The sequence below is a fragment of the Mytilus edulis genome, chromosome 1 (assembly GCF_963676685.1).
Source record: "Mytilus edulis chromosome 1, xbMytEdul2.2, whole genome shotgun sequence".
NCBI classification, from domain to species: domain Eukaryota; kingdom Metazoa; phylum Mollusca; class Bivalvia; order Mytilida; family Mytilidae; genus Mytilus; species Mytilus edulis.
Genome location: NC_092344.1, coordinates 14869603 through 14891622, shown reverse-complemented (window position 1 = coordinate 14891622; position 22020 = coordinate 14869603). Strand labels below are relative to the sequence as shown.

General features: G+C 31.0%; 1 protein-coding gene across 1 annotated transcript; it reads right to left on the bottom strand.

Moving 5' to 3' along the window:
• Positions 1 to 1886: 1886 nt before the first annotated feature.
• On the bottom strand, positions 1887 to 22019 carry LOC139510584 (methyl-CpG-binding domain protein 4-like). The gene is made up of 8 exons (XM_071297149.1): positions 21892 to 22019; positions 14870 to 15286; positions 14088 to 14213; positions 10593 to 12007; positions 8152 to 8355; positions 7310 to 7459; positions 6229 to 6332; positions 1887 to 2823 (listed from the first exon to the last, which is right to left on the bottom strand). Exons 1-8 carry the CDS (start codon positions 21939 to 21941, stop codon positions 2746 to 2748), a joined length of 2544 nt encoding a protein of 847 aa, XP_071153250.1. The 5' UTR covers positions 21942 to 22019; the 3' UTR covers positions 1887 to 2745.
• Position 22020: the final 1 nt, after the last annotated feature.

Here is a 22020-nt window from a genome sequence, read left to right as displayed (position 1 = left end):
ATTACATGTCCTGTCAATTTTTCTGCAATTATTCTATCTTTTTTATTACTTTCTAAACATGTATTTGAAGTTCAATGTTTACAATTATTTCAGATAGATGTTTTCAACTACTCATGAACACAAAATAAATCAAAATTCAAGATAAATGTAAAGTAACAAAATTATATTGCACCTGTGTGTAAAATATTTAGCAAATAGGAGAATATATATATATATCCATTGTTTGTTTTTTCTGATGCAACATATCACTTTGTCCTCTATCCTATTCAAGTTAACCAGTCTGTAGAAAACACAAATGCATGGTTGATATATCTTTTTAAAGAAAACTATAAGATGAGATTGCAACTTAATATAGTGGCTTACTATGTTGCCTACAATTGCTTACATCAACTTCATTTCAACTTCAGTAGATAGTTGTCACATTGGCAATCATAACACCTCTCCTAATCTTAAGCTTATATTATTGAAAAAGCAAAAAAAGGGCACAATTGTCAAATACATTTTTTTAAATTCATCTGCATACATAAACAAAAAATATTAAGATGAAGATATAGGAAGATGTGGTGTGAGTGCCAATGAGACAACTCTCCATCCAAATAACAATTTATAAAAGTAAATCATTATAGGTCAATGTACACATTCAAAAGCACTTTTTATCATTCTATACCAAAGGTTACAAGGAACATATTAAAAATTAACAACATAGAATTTTGGGATTCTCAAATGCATGTTGATGGTGTTAGGTTAATCAAAGGGGTGTAATTCAGTCTGGCAATGACAAAGCAATTATAATAGGCCTCCCTGAGCCTTAAAGATAAAAGTAATAATGGGCTGTACCTTTTTTTTCTTGTGTGGTAGTGATTTCATGCCATGAGCTGAATCACTATATCCTTTCTTTTCCATAAATATTTCAAGCACTATATAACAGTTATATAACATATTCAATTTGAAAATATCAACAAAGTTACAAATCATTACAAGTGTTAATCGATAGCAACATATTACATATAGAAACAATTCTATTAACTAAAACTACATGTATCAATCCATTTGTTGCTCACATAGAGATGTGAATATCTTGATAAACCAAAACTCTTCAGGATACAAAACAAATGGAACTCTGATGTAAGTAATAATTTGTCGAAGGAGTAGGTCTGGTAAGGACTCATTTTGGCCTCAAATTTCAGTTTCATCTGACGAAAGATTTTGACCACTTTTTAAACACTTAAGTGTCCATTTCACTTGATTCAATTAGTTTATGTGAGAGATTTTAACTGATAAAGTCATTAAAAACGATCGGATTGAAGCTCAAATATGAAAAATCTCTCAAATATGCCAAAAAAAGTAACTTTTCAGATTGTTTTTGTCAAAAATGAAAGTGGCCGCATCCGTGTTCATCCACAACCTTTATATATGTTATGTATTATCATAAAATACAACTTACATTGCAATATTAAGGATGAACACGAATGCGGCCACTTTCGTTTTACACGGAAACCATCTAAAATTTAACTAAAATGATAGAATTTTGAAGATTTCAGTAATTTAGCATGACTTAATGGTGCTACAACCCGATATATGTGCATTGCATTGTCAAAAACAGCCCATATTTATGTAGCAGAAGCATTCAACTGTCCAATAAATAAGTAAAAGTTTACATTTTAACAATTTTGTAAAACTGTTATATTTTTGGGCCAAAAAGGGGCCTTACCGGACCTACTCCTTTAAATTACTTTATTCTCTACTCTTAAGCATGCATGTTTAACTGTTGGAAAAAAACAGGCCTAACAAATTTGACAGAGTGTAGAAAATTCCATTCCCTTATCACAAAAGAACTCATCTAGTCATTATCATATATATGTGTGCATGTGTGTGATAAAATTCTCTTTTTTATATGATCCAAATTTTAACAAAGCTCCATAATACAATGTTATTAAACCAAAGCATTTACTGGAATTCTTATACCTTAACACTTGATTTTCATCCCTTCTGACTATGACAGGCTGAATAAGAATGCATAATCATTCCCATTTCTCTATCTAAGTTAAACCAAATTATCAAACAACAAAATTTCCTCAGTAATCCAACAGGCATTGTGTTCAAAATCTAGAAAGACATTAAAATTTGTCACTACAGTTAAACCTCTATCATCAATTCATCATGTATATGTATTTACAGTATAAAACTATTTACAAAATTACTGTGGAGATATACTATTAACAAAATCAATATCACTATAAAATTCTGACTAAATTGACAAAAGTTTCTTATATGGACTTTGTACAAATGAATAGTATTTTTTTCAATGAATTTAATACATAAATGAAGGTGATGATTTGTGTTTGAAAAGAATTAAATGAACTTTAGTTGTGAAGTTTATGAATTTTCTACTAAAGAGTTGATCAAATGATGAAGTACAAGCCATTTAGTTTTTTTTTCTAAAAAAAAGGAAGTCATAACATAAAATGATCACTGTTCTTTTGGTAGTTGGTTTTTTGGACAAACGTTTGCATAAATATGACAAAAAATTAAAATGCACCACTTTGCCTTTCAGCAAGGGAATAAAATTCAATTGCTAAAATAAATTAATTAACAAAAATAAAAAAAAAAGTAATAAAATCATGGATTTTAAATCAAGTATAAAAAAAACATACAGAATAAATATGACTAAAAATTTCTTCAAAGTACAAAATGTACAGTAGTAAAATTCTATTTCATTGTCATAAAATATAAAAATGAAATTATTTAATCTAAGCTCAAAGTTTTGTAATTTTTCCACAACCAGTTATGGTAGTCATTCAGTTTATGGTCTCTAGGTTGTACCTGAAAAATAACAAAAAAAGGAAAGTTAAATGAAAGTTAAATGACTATGGTAGACTATGAAATATTTTTCAGTGTGTCCCAAGATCTCAAATTTTTTTCTGTTATGAAAGAAATAATTTTACTTTACCTTAATTTTCATCATATTTTTGATATGACTGCTAAAACATTTTAAAATCATTCTTAACATGATTTTTTTATTATTCTAAACGACTAAATTTGGTGTTAATTCAAATGTATGATGAAAAAAATCAAATAAGCACAATAACCAGACAAGATTTTTTTATTTTATTTCAGAATAGCAAAATTTTTTGAAGAAACAGAAAAACAGGAGGTTGGGGTTTGGCTGATTTCTGATAACACTTTTTTTTAATATGCCATGGAATTAAAGAAACATGCATTAAATCAATCAAACAACATCCCTAAACAGAACAAAGATGAACTTCCAAAATCAAATTTTTCATTTGCAATAAAGTATGAATATTTTAGCATCCATTATTCCCTCTTCTTCATTTGTTTGCCAATTTAAGGTAGCACTACAGTCTAACAATGATTTTTTTATCATATTTTTTTTATCACATTATTTTGAAGTAAGTATTATTCTGCACAGTTTGTAAAAATCCCAAGGTCATTATCACATCACAACAGGGAGTAAATTGATAATGAATTTATGTAAATAAAAGCACATGGTAATTAATCTAAATATATAAGCATTTGGGAGGGGCTAATATGCCAATCATCTGTTGATACCAGTGTCCAGCTGTTAATCCCTGAGCACAAGATAAATATCGTAGTCTTATCTCATTGTTTTGCAACAAAATATATTTATATAACATGGAAGTGAACAAAGAAAAATAAAAAAAAAATAAAGGGAAAAATCTACCAAAAAGGAAAAAAGTACTATGGAAAACAGTGGGGAAGTATTTTTGAAAGCCTCTGACTGCCTGTATAAATTTCTTCTCTTTTGTCTTCTTCATTTAAATACAGTTTTATGATTTTAACTTATTTTCAGTTTATGTGTATTTTTTTTCAGTCCCATTAAATTAAATGTATTTTCATTTCATCAAGAAAAGGGTGGTCTTATTCTTTTATGAACATGTTTTTTTATGCACAATTTTAATGTTCTAGCTAATTTCAGACATAGTTTATTTCTTATTTAAAATTCAAATGAAAATTATTCTTTATATATAGAGAATAATGATGTTAAACATTTATTAAATGCAGCTGGTCAATCATGTTTTCTCTTATCTGAGACTGTCTGGAAAGAGGCGGAGCTTTGTCTATATTTTTAAAATTACATCATCACAGATGTTGGTCATATCTGTGACGTCAAACTCCCGCCATATGCCAAGTTAGTGTTGGACAGTTCACATATAATGCAAAATTTACTGCATTAGAGCATCAAAGACACAAAGTGTGTGGTTCTATTGATATAGTAATGGTACCAGAACACTCCTGGGGTGTTCCCAGTGGAACGTTTGTATTTACATTGACATTATAGGGGTTCTAAGGGGGGAAATTCAGTTTTTAGGTCATTTCTCAGAACAATTTTTCATGATAATTGTAAGGAAAAAATGAAAATAGAAACTTTATGGGTACCCCCTTTGGTTTGACTTTGATATATATGATTGAAAGGTGTATTTTCTACAATACCGTGTCCCAGTTTTTGGATAATTTGTTTCTAAATGAATTTATAGTCTCCAAAGATGAAAGGTGAAATGAGGTTTGGCACCCAGCAGTTAAATCAATATATCTTCTTACTGGAGGCATATATCAAAAATCTGAGACACGGTTTGGGAGATTGTATATGCTTGATTAAAGGGATAAAAACAAATTTTTAATACCATTTGACATGAATGTGCCATTTTCATCCAAGTTGGAAGACCACTTTTTTGGCAATTAATGAGCTATATTTTGAGATTAATCAAACCAAAAATAAATTTATATATAAATTAAGAAAGAGTTATATTTCAGCTTTAAAATGAGTTAAAGATTTTCAAAATCCATTGAGTAGTTTTGGAGAAATTAATCTTTAAAGACTGTTGATTGGAGTCAGAAAATTCTGACTGTAGTGCTACCTTAACTGTTTCATTTATGATGATCTAGATATCTTAATTGATGTCATCAGACTATTGATTTTTTATAAGGCCAACTAAAATTAATTAGTAGATCTTCATCCAAACTTTTGAAAAAAATGGGGCGGGTGGGAGGATTTTATTTTTTAATTCTTATTTTATATGAAACCCTCTTGTGACAAGTTCTGGGGAGGGGTCCTGATCCCGAAATCCCGGGCTTAAAAACATGAAATCCTGAGATCCAGACATCCCGAAATTCGAAAAAAGAAATTCCCGATCCTGAAATCCTGAGCTTAAAAACACCTGATCCTGACATCCCGAAAAAGGGTCTGCCCCCCACTATCATGTATACACGGGTATGAGGAATCTTACATTAGTTTTCAAATTCTAAAATAAATGTCGCTAATTGCGACTTTAGAAACTAAACAACAAAAACATCTAGAAATGCTCTCTACAGTTGGACTACGTACACCAAATGTATTTGGGTTTCTAAACAATGGTTTGTAGTCCCTATAAAATGAAGCAAATGCATTGGGTTGCAATACAAACGTACTAGTTAATATTATCAATTATTATGAGTATAGAATAAGATGAAAATATAATTACCATGTAAAACGTGAACTTAATAAAAAAAAAAAAAAAAAAAAAAGAAGTTGTTGTTTAATGACTCTTTTGAGGGTATTGGGACATTTGCTGTTTGTCAACAAGAAAAGACAGCCATGGGTAAAATCCTAGAGCTTGCATACATAAAAAGCGTATGTTAGTCAACTTTTTAAACTCAATATACAGTCATAAATCTAACAAGTTTGTGCTTGTGTTTCAATATCTTTAATCCAGTCATGTTTTCTGTACCAATGGGTTCCACAAATCTTGCGCTTTTGATATCATTCACAGTTTAAATTTCCTGACACAAAGTCATCGCATAAATAAAAACAATCCACAGTTTTCTAATCACAAAGAAATTTGTGACATACCCCGATTTGTGGTCTTGGACACAGAGTTTTTCTCATAAAACAAATATATTTTATGTCATTCTCGTAATCAATCTTTATTCTCTGAAGATGATGTTGCCATCATAGAGCAGCAGAATATGTTGACTTTATCATTTTGGTTAGATTTACTCAAAGTACAAAACCGAAATTTGAAACAGGAAGTTTAGAATGAAATGAAATTCTAACAGTTACCGGTAACGGAAATGAACAAAATCCGGAAATGGTAAATTTTATAAAAAAAAAAAAATTGGGGCGGGACGATTTCAAAGGGGCGGGCGGGGATGAAAATCTATCAATCAATTTTAATTGGCTTAAAGAAATACCAGTTTAAAGTGATTTACCTGTTTCCATTCTCTCACACAAAATATTCTATATGAATCATTCCCATACTTCCCAATACCATGTAACTCTTCTGGATACTTCCATTCTTTACATAAAAATTCATCTACAAATGCATTTAAGAATGTGTTACATGTGTTTCTAGTTTTTACATTAAAATTCATATACAAATATTTATGAGAATGAATTTCCAGTCTGTACATAAAAGCTAATCTAGAAATGTGTTAGAAGTGTTATAATTAGACAGTTCATAGTTAACCCCAGTTTGACATGCTTTATCTAGTAATCTAATAAGTATAAGGATATTTCATAAAGTACTACTTGAGTCATCAATTTTGATTTTATACATTTTACTGTAAATATACTTATTTTTTTTTCTTTAAATAGATTAGACTGTTGGTTTTCCCGTTTAAATGGTTTTATACTAGTAATTTTGGGACCCTTTATAGCTTGTTGTTTGGTGTGAGCCAAGGCTCCGTGGTGAAGGCCGTACATTGACCTATAATGGTTTACTTTTTTTAAATTGTTTTCTGGACATCTTCCTATATCTAATTTAATATTTTTGTGGCACTCAATTTTCATTGTTTTGTTTTTGACAGCATGTATGCAATTATTTTTCAGTACTATTACATGTACTGTCATTGTAATTACAGATTTTCATTACTGCAAAAAAGATGATATTAGTAATCGCCTCAAAACTGCAATACTAAAAAATAATAGAACTGATTATCAAAAGATAGCTCAGTGATGACAATGATTATCATTGCATTTCAAATTCAAATAAGATAACTGTGATTTCTATGGCACATATAGTCTATATATTATAGACCAGACATCTTCTTTCAGAAAATCAGTTTTAGTTCATTGATAAATCTGAGAATTTCATTTTTAAAATTTCAAATATTATAAAATTTCTATGTATCAATTTGAAAAATTGAGTTGATACAAATTAATTCAGAAGCTTAATTTAACAATACGTTTTCACTTTCATTAAGTATATAAAAAAATAGGGATAAAATTTAATTTCATTCTTCTGTTCAGAAATCAAAATATGGTACACATGGTACAACAATGTCTTAGTACCTGAAAACCTGATTATAATTTGAGCCCTTTTGGTATGGAGACCAAGTGGTGTCAGAAGCTTAGATACTGCTGCAGGGTCAGCTCTCCTTGCTTCATCTGGGTTTGACCATTTGTTGAAAAATTTCCATAATAAAGGAATAGCTGCCGTCCCTGAAACATTCAATTATATACAAATTACCCATAGTGTCATATCAATTATATGCAATAACAAATTCAGATTTTTAAACTTTTAAAGAATAAAGTGTCTATAAAACTTTTTTTTGTGTTTAAATCTCATGAAAGGTTTTATTTTGACTATACACTGTATCATTATATATTCTGAATGGCAACAGATATATTATCTGTTGGAAACAAAGTTATGTAATCTAAATACATCTACAGGATTCTGATTTATGATAAGCCAATGTTATTTACAGTTACATTAGCAATGTATATTATTACATCTCATTTTCATAATGTTTTTTATCAGTATGGTTAATGTATTGTTTGAATGTTTAAGTTTGCCAAAAGGCAATAAAGCTTAAAAATCAACTGATTTGATTATGACTTTAAAAATTTGATAACACTCAAGAGTTGCTTATTCCTGTTGAGTTTAGAAGGCAAATCTATGATGACAATTTTGTGCCAGTTATTATTTTTTGGCCACAGTTATATCCAGTTGTATCATATATTTTCCTGGGTACCAATTTTCATGAATTGAGGAAATCTTGCATTTTCATGGATATTTGTTTCGTGGTTTTGTCAAAGTCTGCATAAAACAAAATAGAAAAAATTTAATTTGTTGAAGTTTGAACTTTTAAATTTGTGTTTCACATGTCCCGATATACAAATAAATAAAATACCTGTTGTTCTATTAAGAAATATGGTCCCTATCAGGAGTTTCCATGGATCATGATAAAGGCTCTCCTGAACCAAGTTAAATGGAGATTTTGGTGGTGTCCACTTAACATCTCGATGTAATTCTGGTCGTGGCATGAACCTGCCACTAGAAAAGTATTTGCTCATGACTTCCTCGTTTTCAGTTGGCTTAAATTCTGCTTCCTGCTCTATAATGAAGAAAGTGATTTTCTTTAAGTTCAAACAAAAAGTCAAAATAATTAAATATTGATCTCATAACATGATTGAAAGCATAGATAGTTTTCAATGATTTGCAAGCATTTCACCACATTGAAAATTCACTGAATTGTTTTCAATTGCAGACTCAAATCTTTGTGGTTTATAACTTAGTAAATGGTTTATTATATGTTAGGGACTATAACTCTTGAGAGAGAAAGACCTATCTGAAAATCATTAAATTAGAAAATAGAAAGTTTGCTATGTTCTGTGAAACACGTATTCAAATATGGATCTTGACATGGATTCTGTATATCATCATAACGTAAATGTGTAAGATTTTAAACAGTCAACATAATCAATGCCTTTAACTAATGTCTCGTGAACACACAAAGCCTATTTTTTTTTAATAAATAATCAATCATTTACATGTATGACATGAATTATTTTCAAATCAGAGTGGTTAAAATAGCTTCTTTTCAGTGTCAGTAATACATGTATCTCATGTATGTCAGTCAGTGTATGTAAATATCTTGCAAGATATAAAGTCAATAATGTAAACTTTGATTAATTTTCATCCTTTATCGTTTGATCTATAACCGATGTATGGTTGCCAGATTACTACATCATGTACATATACATGATATACTTATGTAACACTCAGAAACGTGTCCTTCCCCCCAAACGTGTCCGATTCCCCCAAACGTGTCCACATAACGTCACTGAACTGTAAAACATGTATAGTTGCAAAAGGGCGCCAAAGGGTGGCATTTATATAGACGCCCAAACGTGTCCATTTTTCAACTAACCCACAAACGTGTCCGATCCTCAAAACGTGTCTATGTCAAGCGTTATTTGGTTATTGCAATTTCATTAACGAATACTAATTTTACTATGTCATTAAAAATATAGATAAGGTACGTAAGTACTTTTATAAGCAAGCAGTATAAACTGTGTAAAAGTGGGGGCGTCATTCCGGCTATGTCGTATGTAAATTGTAAGCACACATGTTCAGTTAAACTGTATAGTTACCGGGTAATAATGTCCCTTTCTCTACGCATTAAAACTTTTACGTTCTGTCATAATATGCATGAAACACTTGCATCTGGACAATACACAATCAACAGTCTAAAGTTAATTTATATAGTACAAATGTAAAAACTTAAAAAAACTTGTAGCCTATGTTCTCTCTAAATATGCATGAAACACTTGCAACTGGACATTATATGCAATCAACAGTCTAAAGTTAATTTAAACAGTAGAAATGTTAAAACATTTAAACGTGTATGTTCTCTCTAAATATGAATGAAATACTTGCAAATGGAAATACGCCATAAACAGTGTAAAGTTAATATATACAGCAAATGTAAAAACATTAAAACTTGAAAAACTATGTTCGCTCTAAATATTTTATCTTTAGTGGAAACCTAAAATTTATTAAAATTTATTAAAAATCTGACTATCCGTATATGATTTGATGAGCTTTGAAAATACATATAATTCAAATTGAGAACTGTTGACAAAAGTGAAAAAAAATCCTGCTGAAAGCCTGTCGTGCAATATTCGGATAAATATATAAAGCATCATCGGAGTTTATTAGTACAAAATAATTTACAAAGTTAACAATTAATTCAACTCTAGAATTATTTGTATATTCGCTCTAAATGAGTAAGAAATACTTGCAACTGGACAATAAGCAATTTCAGTCAAAAGTTTATTCACAATTACAGATTAAATTTGGAATTATGATAATCATTATAAACCGGAATTGCACTAACTAATGATAATAAATGACAACTTTATCACCAATAGAATTGCCGTAAACGTTGTCAGCGGTTTCATTTAGGAGATACATGTATTAGCGCTAAAAGACGTGAGACGTTCTGGCGTTAAATAGTGGACACGTTTTGGCGAATAACAATATTATTGGACACGTTTGGGGTTATGAAATCGGACACGTTTGGGGAACATTGAATATTATAGACACGTTTGGGGAGAATAGACACGAATGGGGGAATAGGACACGTTTGGGGGGAAGGACACGTTTGGGAGTGTTACATATCAAATATTATAATTTTTTAGTTCAAACTACAATTTCAGAAGATGTCCTCCCTTTTTTCCATACTAAGAAAACCAAAACTTATTTTCTACAATCCTTTAATATTTTTTTTACTTTAAATGACATTTTGTGATATGAAAATATACTAAGAATATTAATAAGATTTATTACCTGTACTATTATCTTCTTCAACATTTGTTTCCTCTTCTGGTTTAGATGCTGAATCAGTTGCTGCTGGTTGTGGGCTTTTTATTGGTGATTTATGTAATGAAAATGATGATGATGATGTTGATGATGAACTGGCAATACCATTATCTTTAGGACTAGTAACATTGCTCAATTTACTGGACAACAAAGATTTTTTAAATGGAGAAATTTTCACTAGTTTCTCTTTTTCTTTTTCTACATGTTGAATTGAAAGTTTATTATTCCTAGGTGAATATTCATTAGCACTTATTTTGTCTGAACTTTTCCGCCTTTGAGACGGTGAAAAGTTTGCTGAAAGTTCTGAATTAACAGTTTCTGAATAAGTAGTTTCTGACTTAACAGTTTCAGAAATAGAAGTTTCTGAATTAACAGTTTCTGAATTTACAGTTTCATTTCTTTCTTTTATCACTGTCATTTTGTTTGAAACAATTGAACTTGAAGAGTCATTTTCTTCTTTTGTCCTACTTTTCCGCCTACTTCTTGGTGCAGGCTGTGTTATAAAATCGTCACCAAAGATATTGTCTCTAGAAGTTGTTCTCCTTCTTGCCCTCCCAGACGCTGAATGAATAACTGGTTCAGGTTCTACATTAACATCTGGCTCTTTTGATTTACTTCTTTGTATTTTTTTCTTTGTCTCTGTAATATTTATAGCACTTGAACCAGAATGTTTCCTTTTTGACGTTCTGTCATCACATGTATCACTATTGTCAACAATACCTGAATCAGAAGATAGTCCATTAAATAAATCAAATACATTAGAACGATGAGATCCTTCCTCCACATTTGATACAGGTTTTTCATCCTCAGTGTCATTTAATCTATCTTCACTATCAGATGTTTCATTTTCTTCTTCCATCACGTCTTCACTTTCATTGTCAGTTTTTTTTGTTGAACTTGATTTTTTCTTTACAGACTGCTTTGGAGACTTGAGCTTTGATCCTTTTTTCATAGCTTTTGAATTCTTAGATTTATTTGATGCTCGCTCCTTAGATCCAGAAAAAGCCATTTTTATGACAAGTTTTTGTGATAAAGATTTACCTGCATTTATTGGTTTCTTTTGAGGGGAAGTAGAGGCTTTTTTGTCCTCATCGCTTTCTGTCTTTTTCTTAGGAGTTTGTTTCTTATCCTTTTCTTTAACTTTCTTTTTCTTTTCTTGAGATTTTGGAGCTGCTTTAGTTTTTTGAACCTTTGGAGTTTTTGCAGGTTTTTCATGCTCTGCGGCTGTTGATTTCCGTTTACGGTTCACACCACCTTGATTTGCACTATGGTGTTTGCCACGCACTGTGAAATCAAAATCTTCAGCATTTAAATCTTTTATATTATTATCTCTGAAGTAAACAGCCAACTCTGTTTTTGAACGGAATTTTTTTCCATTTGGACTGTAAATAAAATATTGAGATTTGATAATTAGGATTATAGATGAGAGCTCACATGATGTTTCTTTAATAAAGAGCCGACAACATTTCTTTTCTTTGGAGCTGACAATGATTAAACTTTTCAGAGAGAATTAATAATTGTTAATGGTGTTACAAGGAGATAACTCTTGATCAAAGGAGCCTGTTTCCCCTTTTGACTAATATATGACATAGTTCCTCTCAGTTTTTGTAATTGAAAGAGCCTTTTAATTTTAAGAAGTGTTTCCCATACCCAACCTTACTTGGATTGTTTAAATGTATTTACAGATTTAACAGTTTAAAAACAAATAATTTACACATGAAATATTGTATAGTGGGTTATTTTTCGGTGGGTGTAAATTTTTGCGGATAGAACAAAATCACCAAAATAAATTCAGCCAATTTAGCAGTGTTCATGCAGAGGTAATGATAAAAGTTTTGAATCCACCAGAATAATAACAGCCAAAATAATAACCCGCTATACGATGTCATCTCCAAACATTTGGGCCTGGGATTGCCTTTCACAGAACTTTTTTTTTAAGGATTTTTTAATCTAAAATTGAGAAAGGAAATGGTGAATATGTCAAAGCGACAACCACCCGACCATAGAGCAAACAACAGCCGAAGGCAACCAATGGGTCTTCAATGTAGCGAGAATTCCCGCACCCGTAGGTGTCCTTCAGCTGGCCCCTAAAATATGCATAATAGTACAGTGATAATGGACGTCATACTAAACTCCGAATTATACACAAGAAACTAAAATTTAAAATCATACAAGACTAACAAAGGCCAGAGGCTCCTGACTTGGGACAGGCGCAAAATTGCGGCGGGGTAAAACATGTTTATGAGATCTCAACCCTCCCCCTATACCTCAAGCCAATGTAGAAAAGTAAAAGAATAACAATACGCACATTAAAATTCAGTTCAAGAGAAGTCCGAGTCTGATGTCAAAAGATGTAACAAAAGAAAATAAATAAAATGACAATAATACATAAATAACAACAGACTACTAGCAGTTAACTGACATGCCAGCTCCAGACCTCAATTAAACTGATTGAAAGATTATGTCTTCATCATATGAATATCAGGTACAATCCCTCCCGTTAGGGGTTTAGTATCATACTATCATAAAATATATGAGAAGAACATAACCCGTGTCATGCCAACAACTGTTTTTTAGAAATAAATGTGTTTAGTTCCGATGCAAAGACCCTATCAGTGAATCAATGTTAAAGCCAAAATATGCAATCTTTAGAGACCTGACAACAGTATCGTAACTATATCCCCTTTTAATAAGTCTATTTAAAGGTTTTGTTAGTTTCTGAGGAGAATACTGACATTTTTGTGCTTTATAAAGAATATTTCCATAACATTTTGGATGTGAAATACCTGAACGTATAAGATGTCTGCATGTTGAGTTATATTTACGAATTATTTCCTTATACCGGTGATAAAATTTAGTAAATGTTTTGACCAGTTTGTGATATCGAAAACCCTATTGTAATAATTTTTCAGTAATACATAAATTTCTCTCGCTAAAATCTAATACATTGTTACATACACGAGCGAATCGTACAAGTTGAGATATATAAACACCATAAGATGGTGACAAGGGAACGTCACCATCTAAAAATGGATAATTAACAATAGGAAATGAAAAATCATCTCTTTTATCATAAATTTTTGTATTAAGCTTCCCGTTTATGATATAGATATCAAGATCGAGGAAAGGGCAGTGGTCATTGTTATCATTAGCTTTATTTAAAGTAAGTTCTACAGGATAAATTCCTTTAGTATACATACTGAAGTCGTCATTATTTAGAGCCAATATATCATCCAAATATCTAAAAGTATTGTTAAATTTTTGTATCAAATGTTGTTTTGATGGGTCTTTGCTAATTTTAGTCATAAATTGTAACTCATAACAATACAAAAACAGGTCCGCAATAAGTGGTGCACAGTTAGTCCCCATTGGAATTCCAGTCTTATTTCTAACTCCAATCTATTCAAAATGAACATGGAACAACATATTATATCAACCCAACCCTTTCATTCATAAAATTACCTGTACAGATATACATCATATTTTCCTGCTGATTTACCAGCCAATCGTTGAACCACACTTCTAGTCCAGCCATCTGGTAAATTCTTGTCATGTAACATGGGAGATATGTCATATGTGTGATCAGATCTACAAAATTCACATGATACATAGCTTACATTTCTATGGCTATAATTTATTTACAGAAAGAAATGTGTCTTGTTCATGATTACAGCTATATATATATGAGTGCTAAATAAAAATTTAAATACTGTATAAATTTATATTTGAATAATCTTTCATACATGTAACCTACAACATACATGTAGTACTAATACATCAATTTTTCAAATCTTGACATATAAGTAATTGGTATTGTTATTTACAAAATGCAGATAACCATAATTTTAATTCTGTTTCATTTATCATTTTGCAATAATTTAGATTGTATATAGAATCATTAAAAACCTTTTTCTTTATATTCAATCCTTATTTTGTTTAACAACACTTTGAAAATAATTGATAAGCTGACCTGTACCTTACCCAATAATTATATAAGTAGTGTGTGTGTAAGTGTCTAAATTTTTTCACGTTTCATAGATCTACAAAAAACATTAGTTGATTGCCAATACTTTGAGGCAGTGAGCTTGTAACCTCCTTGGTTTTGATCAAAACTCAGGTTTAACAAATAAGCTTTTAGGCCATTAAATTTCCTTAAACATGTCAAACTAGTAGTAGCTAGTCTATGAAATATCTCATCTGTTGAGGGTGAATTAGATTTATCTAATTTTAAGTCTATGCAATACCTTATTTGTTCAGGTGGTGCTTGTATTTCAACAACGTCTCCAGGATCTGCATATGCATGATCATTAACATGTGATTCTGCCGTGTCTCCTGGAGAATTGTCTGCCTCCTCACCATCCTCCTCCTCCTCATCTGGTTCCCTCTCCTGTGTAGTAAAACCAACAGCTTCTTCTCCAGGAATAGCTGTCCATCTTGTACTGAAATCAATCGACAAACTATCTGGTGCCGGACTATCGTCGTCTGACCTTCTTTCCTGGTTATCGTCAGGATCGTCATCAATCTGATACTCCATATCTTCCTCAAATGTCACATGACCACTTGATATGTTTGTATCCTCGTCTGATGCAGTATCATCATCATCCTCGTCATCTTCTTCTTTATCTTCCAACTCTGGGTCAGCAATTAATGGCATAAACCCACTATAAATAAAAATAAATTAAAAACTATTAACTAAAATCATCAATAAACATGATTAAACTGAACTTTAAACTGAACGTTAAGGATAGTTGATTCAAAGAAAAATAAGACAAGGTAAACCAAATTTCCGAAAGGAAGGTGTGGCAAACAGATATAAAACATTACTATTTAGGGGCCAGCTGAAGTCCAACTTGGGGTGATTTTTCTAACAGTATTAGTGACCTTAGCTGTTTTCTGCTCTTTGGTCAGGTTGTTGACTCTTTGACACGTACCCTATTTCCATCTCAATTTTATATTGACAAATAATCATAATTTCTTGTTTGGTGCTGTGATTTCTGTTTGTCTCAATCTTTTTTTTTTAAAAACATAATTCTTGAATACTAATATGAGGCAGGCATTACCTGTATTAAAATGGGGACGAAGTTTGTATGATTTATTTTTTTGTAACTTAAATATTTGTTAAAAAAAAAAACTTTTCCGATTTTGGTTCTGTTGTTGGGGATTTTAGTTGTGACGTTATTTAAGTAATGACGTCATATGCAATGTAAACAAAGCTACGCTATCATCAGGTAACGTTTTTTCATATCAAGGAATTACATGTATTAACAAATGATTAAAAATGAAATTGGTATTGCGTTTCTTCCTGTTTTATACTAGACTGATAAATATATATATTTTACTCAAAGTTTCATACAAACGAGACAGGGAAAAGTAAGTACATTGTAGATTTCTGCGCAGATGTGGGAATTCAAAACATGACATCAAAAAAATTGAACGATTTTGAGTTCATTAGTACAATGAAAATTTCGGGAATTTTCCCGATATTTTTTTTTTATTTTATTGCTTTAAATAACCACTGAAAGATAATTATAAGGTCATGAATTGGACCATCTAAAAAATTCATTATTTTCAGCAATTTTCAAGAGAACATTTGACAATTCATGTCAAGGTAAATAAATACATGTACATGTAGACAGTAGTCCTACAATTTAACAGTGTGAAGGAGTAGTTCAAGTTTTTTGTTCTGGCAAATTATTTTAAATATAAATAAACGACCAACTGTAAACTACCATCTTAGAAAAAAATCGTGTGTTTACAGTGAAAGATTCCAGTATAAATATACACATCACTACCGGAAAATCACCATTTTCCATGTGATTGGTAAACTGGACTCAGGTGTTGCTTTGCTCTCAATCTAATGTGGCAAATTACCAATCAATGGGTGGCCAGTTAATGTGTTTGGTTGTTAAAAAAAACAGATATTTTACAATTATAGTTATTTTTTGTTGGCATACTGTTAAGATTTTGTTGCATTTTAGCCATATTGAATACTTCTGATGGAAATTCATCTGACTGCCTGGTCTGTGGGTTTAATTATGTATAATGTATTCCTCAAAATTTTTCTTTTGGAAATTTCTTTTTAAGAAATGAAAAAGTTTTAGGATCAGGGGGTTTAAACTAGGGTTCGTCGAGTAACTTGAACCACACATATACTAATTACTTTTATTTGGTTATGTCATAATATATGAAGGTATGGCTTAAAAATATTTAATTTGTTGTTTATACCCTCAAGTCCAGTTTCCCCTTGGCTGGTAAGTTTGTTCATTTAAGTAAAGAACTTAATATGGGGACGAAGACCCAATTATGGTAGAAAAATTAATAAAATTAAAAATTAAAAAAAATCAGGAAAATTTTTCATTCTACTAATGAACTCAAAATCGTTAACTTTTTTTCAGACTTTTTTAAATCTCCGCATCTGCACAGAAATCTACTTCCTTTTCCGGTCTTGTTTGCATGAGACTTTGAATAAAATATGTACTTATCAGTCTAGTAAAATATAGGAAGGAACTCAATAAACCATCTCATTTTTAATAATTGTTTGATATGAAAAAAAAACGTTCCCTGAACAGCGTTTCTTTGTTTACATTGAATATGACGTCATAATAAAAATAATGTCACAACTAAAATCCCTAACAACAGAACCAAAATCGGAAACGTTACGGTATTTCCATTTTGAAATTAAAATATGGTTGAATGAAAAAAAAAAAATCATACATTCTTCGTCCCCATTCACAGGTAATGCCTGATTCCTATTATTAAATGAACAAAATTACGATCTTGAGCCATGTATCTATGACTATGAAGACATGGTCTGATAATACGTCTGTTGTAAGTCATATGGATTCGTACTACATGTATGGATGCTTTTTCGGTGGAAAAAGTGACATCACAATGCATCAAAGTTGTATCAAAGTTTTTAGAGAGAGCCATCTTCAAGCAGCTAGTTGATTTTTTTCAAATTAAAAATATATTTCACCCATATTTGTTTGCCTTTAGAGCAGGATACTGCTGCCAGACAGCACTTTTGAAAATCATTGAGGATTGGAAGAAGGCTATTGATGATAATCAATATATTGCTGCTGTTTAGTCTTTGATTGCTTTCCTCATAATTTATTAATTTTAAACTAAAGTCATATGGACTATCTGAAACAGCTTTAAGCTTGATAGACAGTTATTTACATGTAAGTAAAAGAAAACAATGTGTAAAAGTTTAGATATAAGTATCTAGAAAGATATATATAAAGGTGTGCTGCAAGGCTCTATTTTAGGACCTGTAGGCTGTACTTTTTAATATTTTGTTGAATGACATTATTCATTTTGTATCAAGCAGTTCATTGTATAATTATGCAGATGACAATACTTTGTCATATTCACACACTGATTTACACTGTGGTAAATATTTTAGAAAAAGAAAGCTTAGAGCTAATAAATTGGTTCAGTCTAAATCATATGAAGGCCAACCCGACAAGTTTCAGGCAATAGCAATAGGCAAGAAAACTGAAAATAAAAACATTTCATTTAATTTAGATGGTAATATTATACATAGTGAAAAAGAAGTGTAATTACTTGATGTTACAATTGAATATCAACTTAAGTTTGATGCCATATTTCTAACATTTGTAAAAAGGCATCAAGACAATTACATGTACTTAAACGTATTCATTGGTAAACATTTAACAAAATTAGGTAGACTTACAATATATTATTCATTTATCATTGTTTTGTAATATGGCACTTCTGTGGTGATTGTAATACCAGAAAAATAGAGAAAATACAGGAGCGTGCCCTAAGATTTATATTATATATGAAGAGTATTGTAGTACTTATCAACAACTGTTAATTAAATCAAAATTACCAAGTTTAGAAATCAGAAGAATTAGAATAATAGCAATAGAGGTATATAAATTTTTTAATAAACTATGTCCATTATATCTACATGAACTTATTGAAATTAAAAAAATGTTATTACTCTTTTAGAAATAACAACATAGCAGATATGTTTCCAGGGTAAGGACAACTACCCATGGGCTACACTTATTCAGATATGCAGGAGCCAAACTCTGGAACGAACTGCAAAATAAAATGAGGGAAGAAATGCCATTGGGTCAGTTTAAAAGTTTGGTTGGTAATTGGAAGGGCAGTTCGTGTCAGTGTTCCTCCTGCAGATCTCAGTGAGCTGTAGATCAGTTTATTTATTTACATGTATCTTGTATACTCTGGCTTTTAAATTTTTAGGCATAATTTTTTATTTGTGTTCTAAATACGTGAACTACTTTTAGTGATTTATAATAGCTATTGCATGAATGTTAGTTATCTGCATTTTATGTTTGCTGTATATGCTTTAATTGTGCTTATTAATTGCTGTGCTTGATAACATTATTTATTTTGCATGATGTGCTTTATGTTTTATTTGTTTTATGTATTGTGCTTGTCATATATCCTTCTTTATTATATAGGTACCAGTGTTCTCCTTTTTTCACTAAGGTAAGGTGGGTGTTTTGAAAAAAAACACTTGCAACCGGTTGATTTTTTTAACATTTTCAACCGGGTTTATTTTTTTCAGTTTTACTGTGGGTTCGGGTCACAAATAGAATGATAAGTATTGTGTTTACATTTAATGGAATTGAACCATTCTTCTGCTATCACTGCCAGCCTTTCATTAAATGATTTGACAAAATAGTTTCGTGCATATCGGATAGCAGTTCATAATTGCTTTTGCAGGACTCCCTCCTCCTACGAAGTCTGCTAATGCATGGCCTATCAAACCAAGTTTCTGTCCTGTTCCTTGCTTTGGTGCTGTTTTGGCACACAGAACAGTAATATCTTTCTGTGACGATATCCATTGAAAGTCCTGTTCATATTTATCACCACCCCTCAAATGAGGGGTAATCTCTCAATTTAATGACTATCCCTTTTATGAGGGGTACATTTAAAAGGAAACAGATGAGGGGAAACCTCTTAATGTAATGACTATTCCTTTTATGAGCATTGAGGGGTACATTTAAAGAGAAACAAATGAGCACATATTTGTTTTGGGCCTTTTTAACTCATTATGGACACTCTTGTAGAAAAGTTGTACCAAATAAAACGATTTCCCCCCTTTTAAGGTAATAAATCTAAGTTTTTCTTTTTCTTTTCTTCCGAGTTTCTTCCACAGTAATATGACCCCTTTCCTGATGGACAGTCCCTCATTTGAGGGATATCCCTCATTTTGGGATTGTTCCCAACCTGTTTATCTTCGCGATCACCTGTGTGCCGATTCTGTTGTTTTGATACTTTTTTTTCAATTTCAACAATTTCAATTCAACTATCCGTTTTAGTTGACTTATATGGCTTAGAATTTTTCTGGTCATCTGCCTTTCTATTCCCCCGATTAATAAAAGAAAACATTGAAATTTGACGATCCGCCATTTTTGTCAATGAAAACAAACTGCGAGGCGCGATTAGTATTTAAATTTTTACGGTGCGGAACCGAAAAAAATCCGGAATTTGAAAAAAAAAACCGACCACCTCCTAAAATGGAAAGGTGGTCGGCTTTGAAAAGAAGGTGGTCGGCACACCCAGCTTAAATGCCGAATGTAAAACACTGATAGGTACACCAATTTGATTTTTAATTCATATGGAATCATAGAAAAATTGGTCTGAACTAACCTCCAAACCATCAATGATTCTGTAATGAGGGGTACCCAAATTGCATCCATGCTTAAGTTCTCATCGTCAAAAGTTGAATAACAGAGCTATTGTTTAATTTTTTCAAATATTTTGAACAATTGGATATTTTTCCATGCTTACTCTTCATCTTTTTTAGATATGGATACTTGAAAGATATTGTATTTGCAAATTTTAAAAAGATGACGTTTCGGTACATTTTGCTTTTTTCAGTAAACACTTCATCTGTTGATAAATACTGTGAATTTTTTGTGTATTTCTAAATATTTTTGCCTATGTTGAAAGACGTGCATAGTATCAAATCATAAAAATACAAATTGTTTAGTCTCTAGGAAATCTTTCAAGATTTCCGCTACTGTTTTTGCTAAATAGGTGCCATTTGAGTACCGTTACGTTATACAATAGCATTTTAAAAATACTATAATTGTTTAGTCTCTAGGAAATTTGCACTGCTGTTTTTGCTAAATAGGTGCAATTTGGGTACTCTGTTCAATTTGGGTACCGTTACGTTATATACGATAGCATTTAGTAATATAGATATATATATATACAACACCTTGAGATGTGCATTTAAATCGTCTCAACCTCTAAAGAGTAATTATTCATCTAAATTGTCAACTTATTAATTTGAATCCTTCGTCAATGATGTAGAGCTTAGTTTTAATTTAAGGTTCATCATAACAAATGGACAAATATGGCCGTATTTTCAGCTCAAAAACTACTCTGTGTACAGACTTACCTGTGCTGTTTGGAAAGTTTTTATGCCTAGCATCCACTAGATATATAAAAGTTATATGCATTTTAGGTTTAAGAAAGATAAAATCTTTCTTGGTTTTTGATGGGCATTTTTTTTCCTTTCTGCAGAAGGTGTAAAAATAAACAAACACCTGAATTACTTTGATACTGTCCACTCACTGACTCAGATAAACTCTTTAACTCACCTAAAGTTGTGATGATACCTGTTGTCCATGTCAATTAAGGACAATCAAAACAATACAAACCGGTTTTTTACCTGAGGGAGCATCTCATAGTTGTACCACAACTTATTTAATTTTTACACCTTTTGCATGAAGGAAAAAAAATGCCCATCAAAATCAAAAAGACATTTTATCTTTCTGAAACACAAAATGCATTTAACTTTATTATATCTAGTGGATGCCAGGCATTAAAAATTTTCCAACTCCGCATGTAAGTCTGTACTCAGAGTAATTTTTGGCATGTAAATACAGTCATATTTGTCCGTTTGTTATGATGAACCTTAAATTATCATGTTAGTTTTTGGTTTGTCATGTAAACCATGTAAACAGGACTTTGTTATAATATTTGGTAAATTATGGGAAATTGCTTTTTAAATCCCTTGAGGAAGATATAAACGAGTAATGATACAGCTAAAAATACTGAAAGTTCCTTATTGTTGTCCATAATCTTTACTTCTAGTTTAATAATATTTTTGGTTTTAAGTCAGACTTTTGTAACATGTAACATAATGTATTCCATTCATCTGACTCATAGTGCAATTTTTTTGTGAAGTGCTCAAAATTTCCTGACGTTTACTACAGTAATTAAGTAAAATACTCATTAGCATTAAAAAACTAACGATGGTTGCATTGCAACAAACAGTTGTTCATGAGGTTCGTCGTTCTCCATGTTTGTTGTCCATATATTGGGTTAACTGAATTTACATATTTTAGTAAACAAAACGAAACAAGTGCGCCTTCATAAGTTC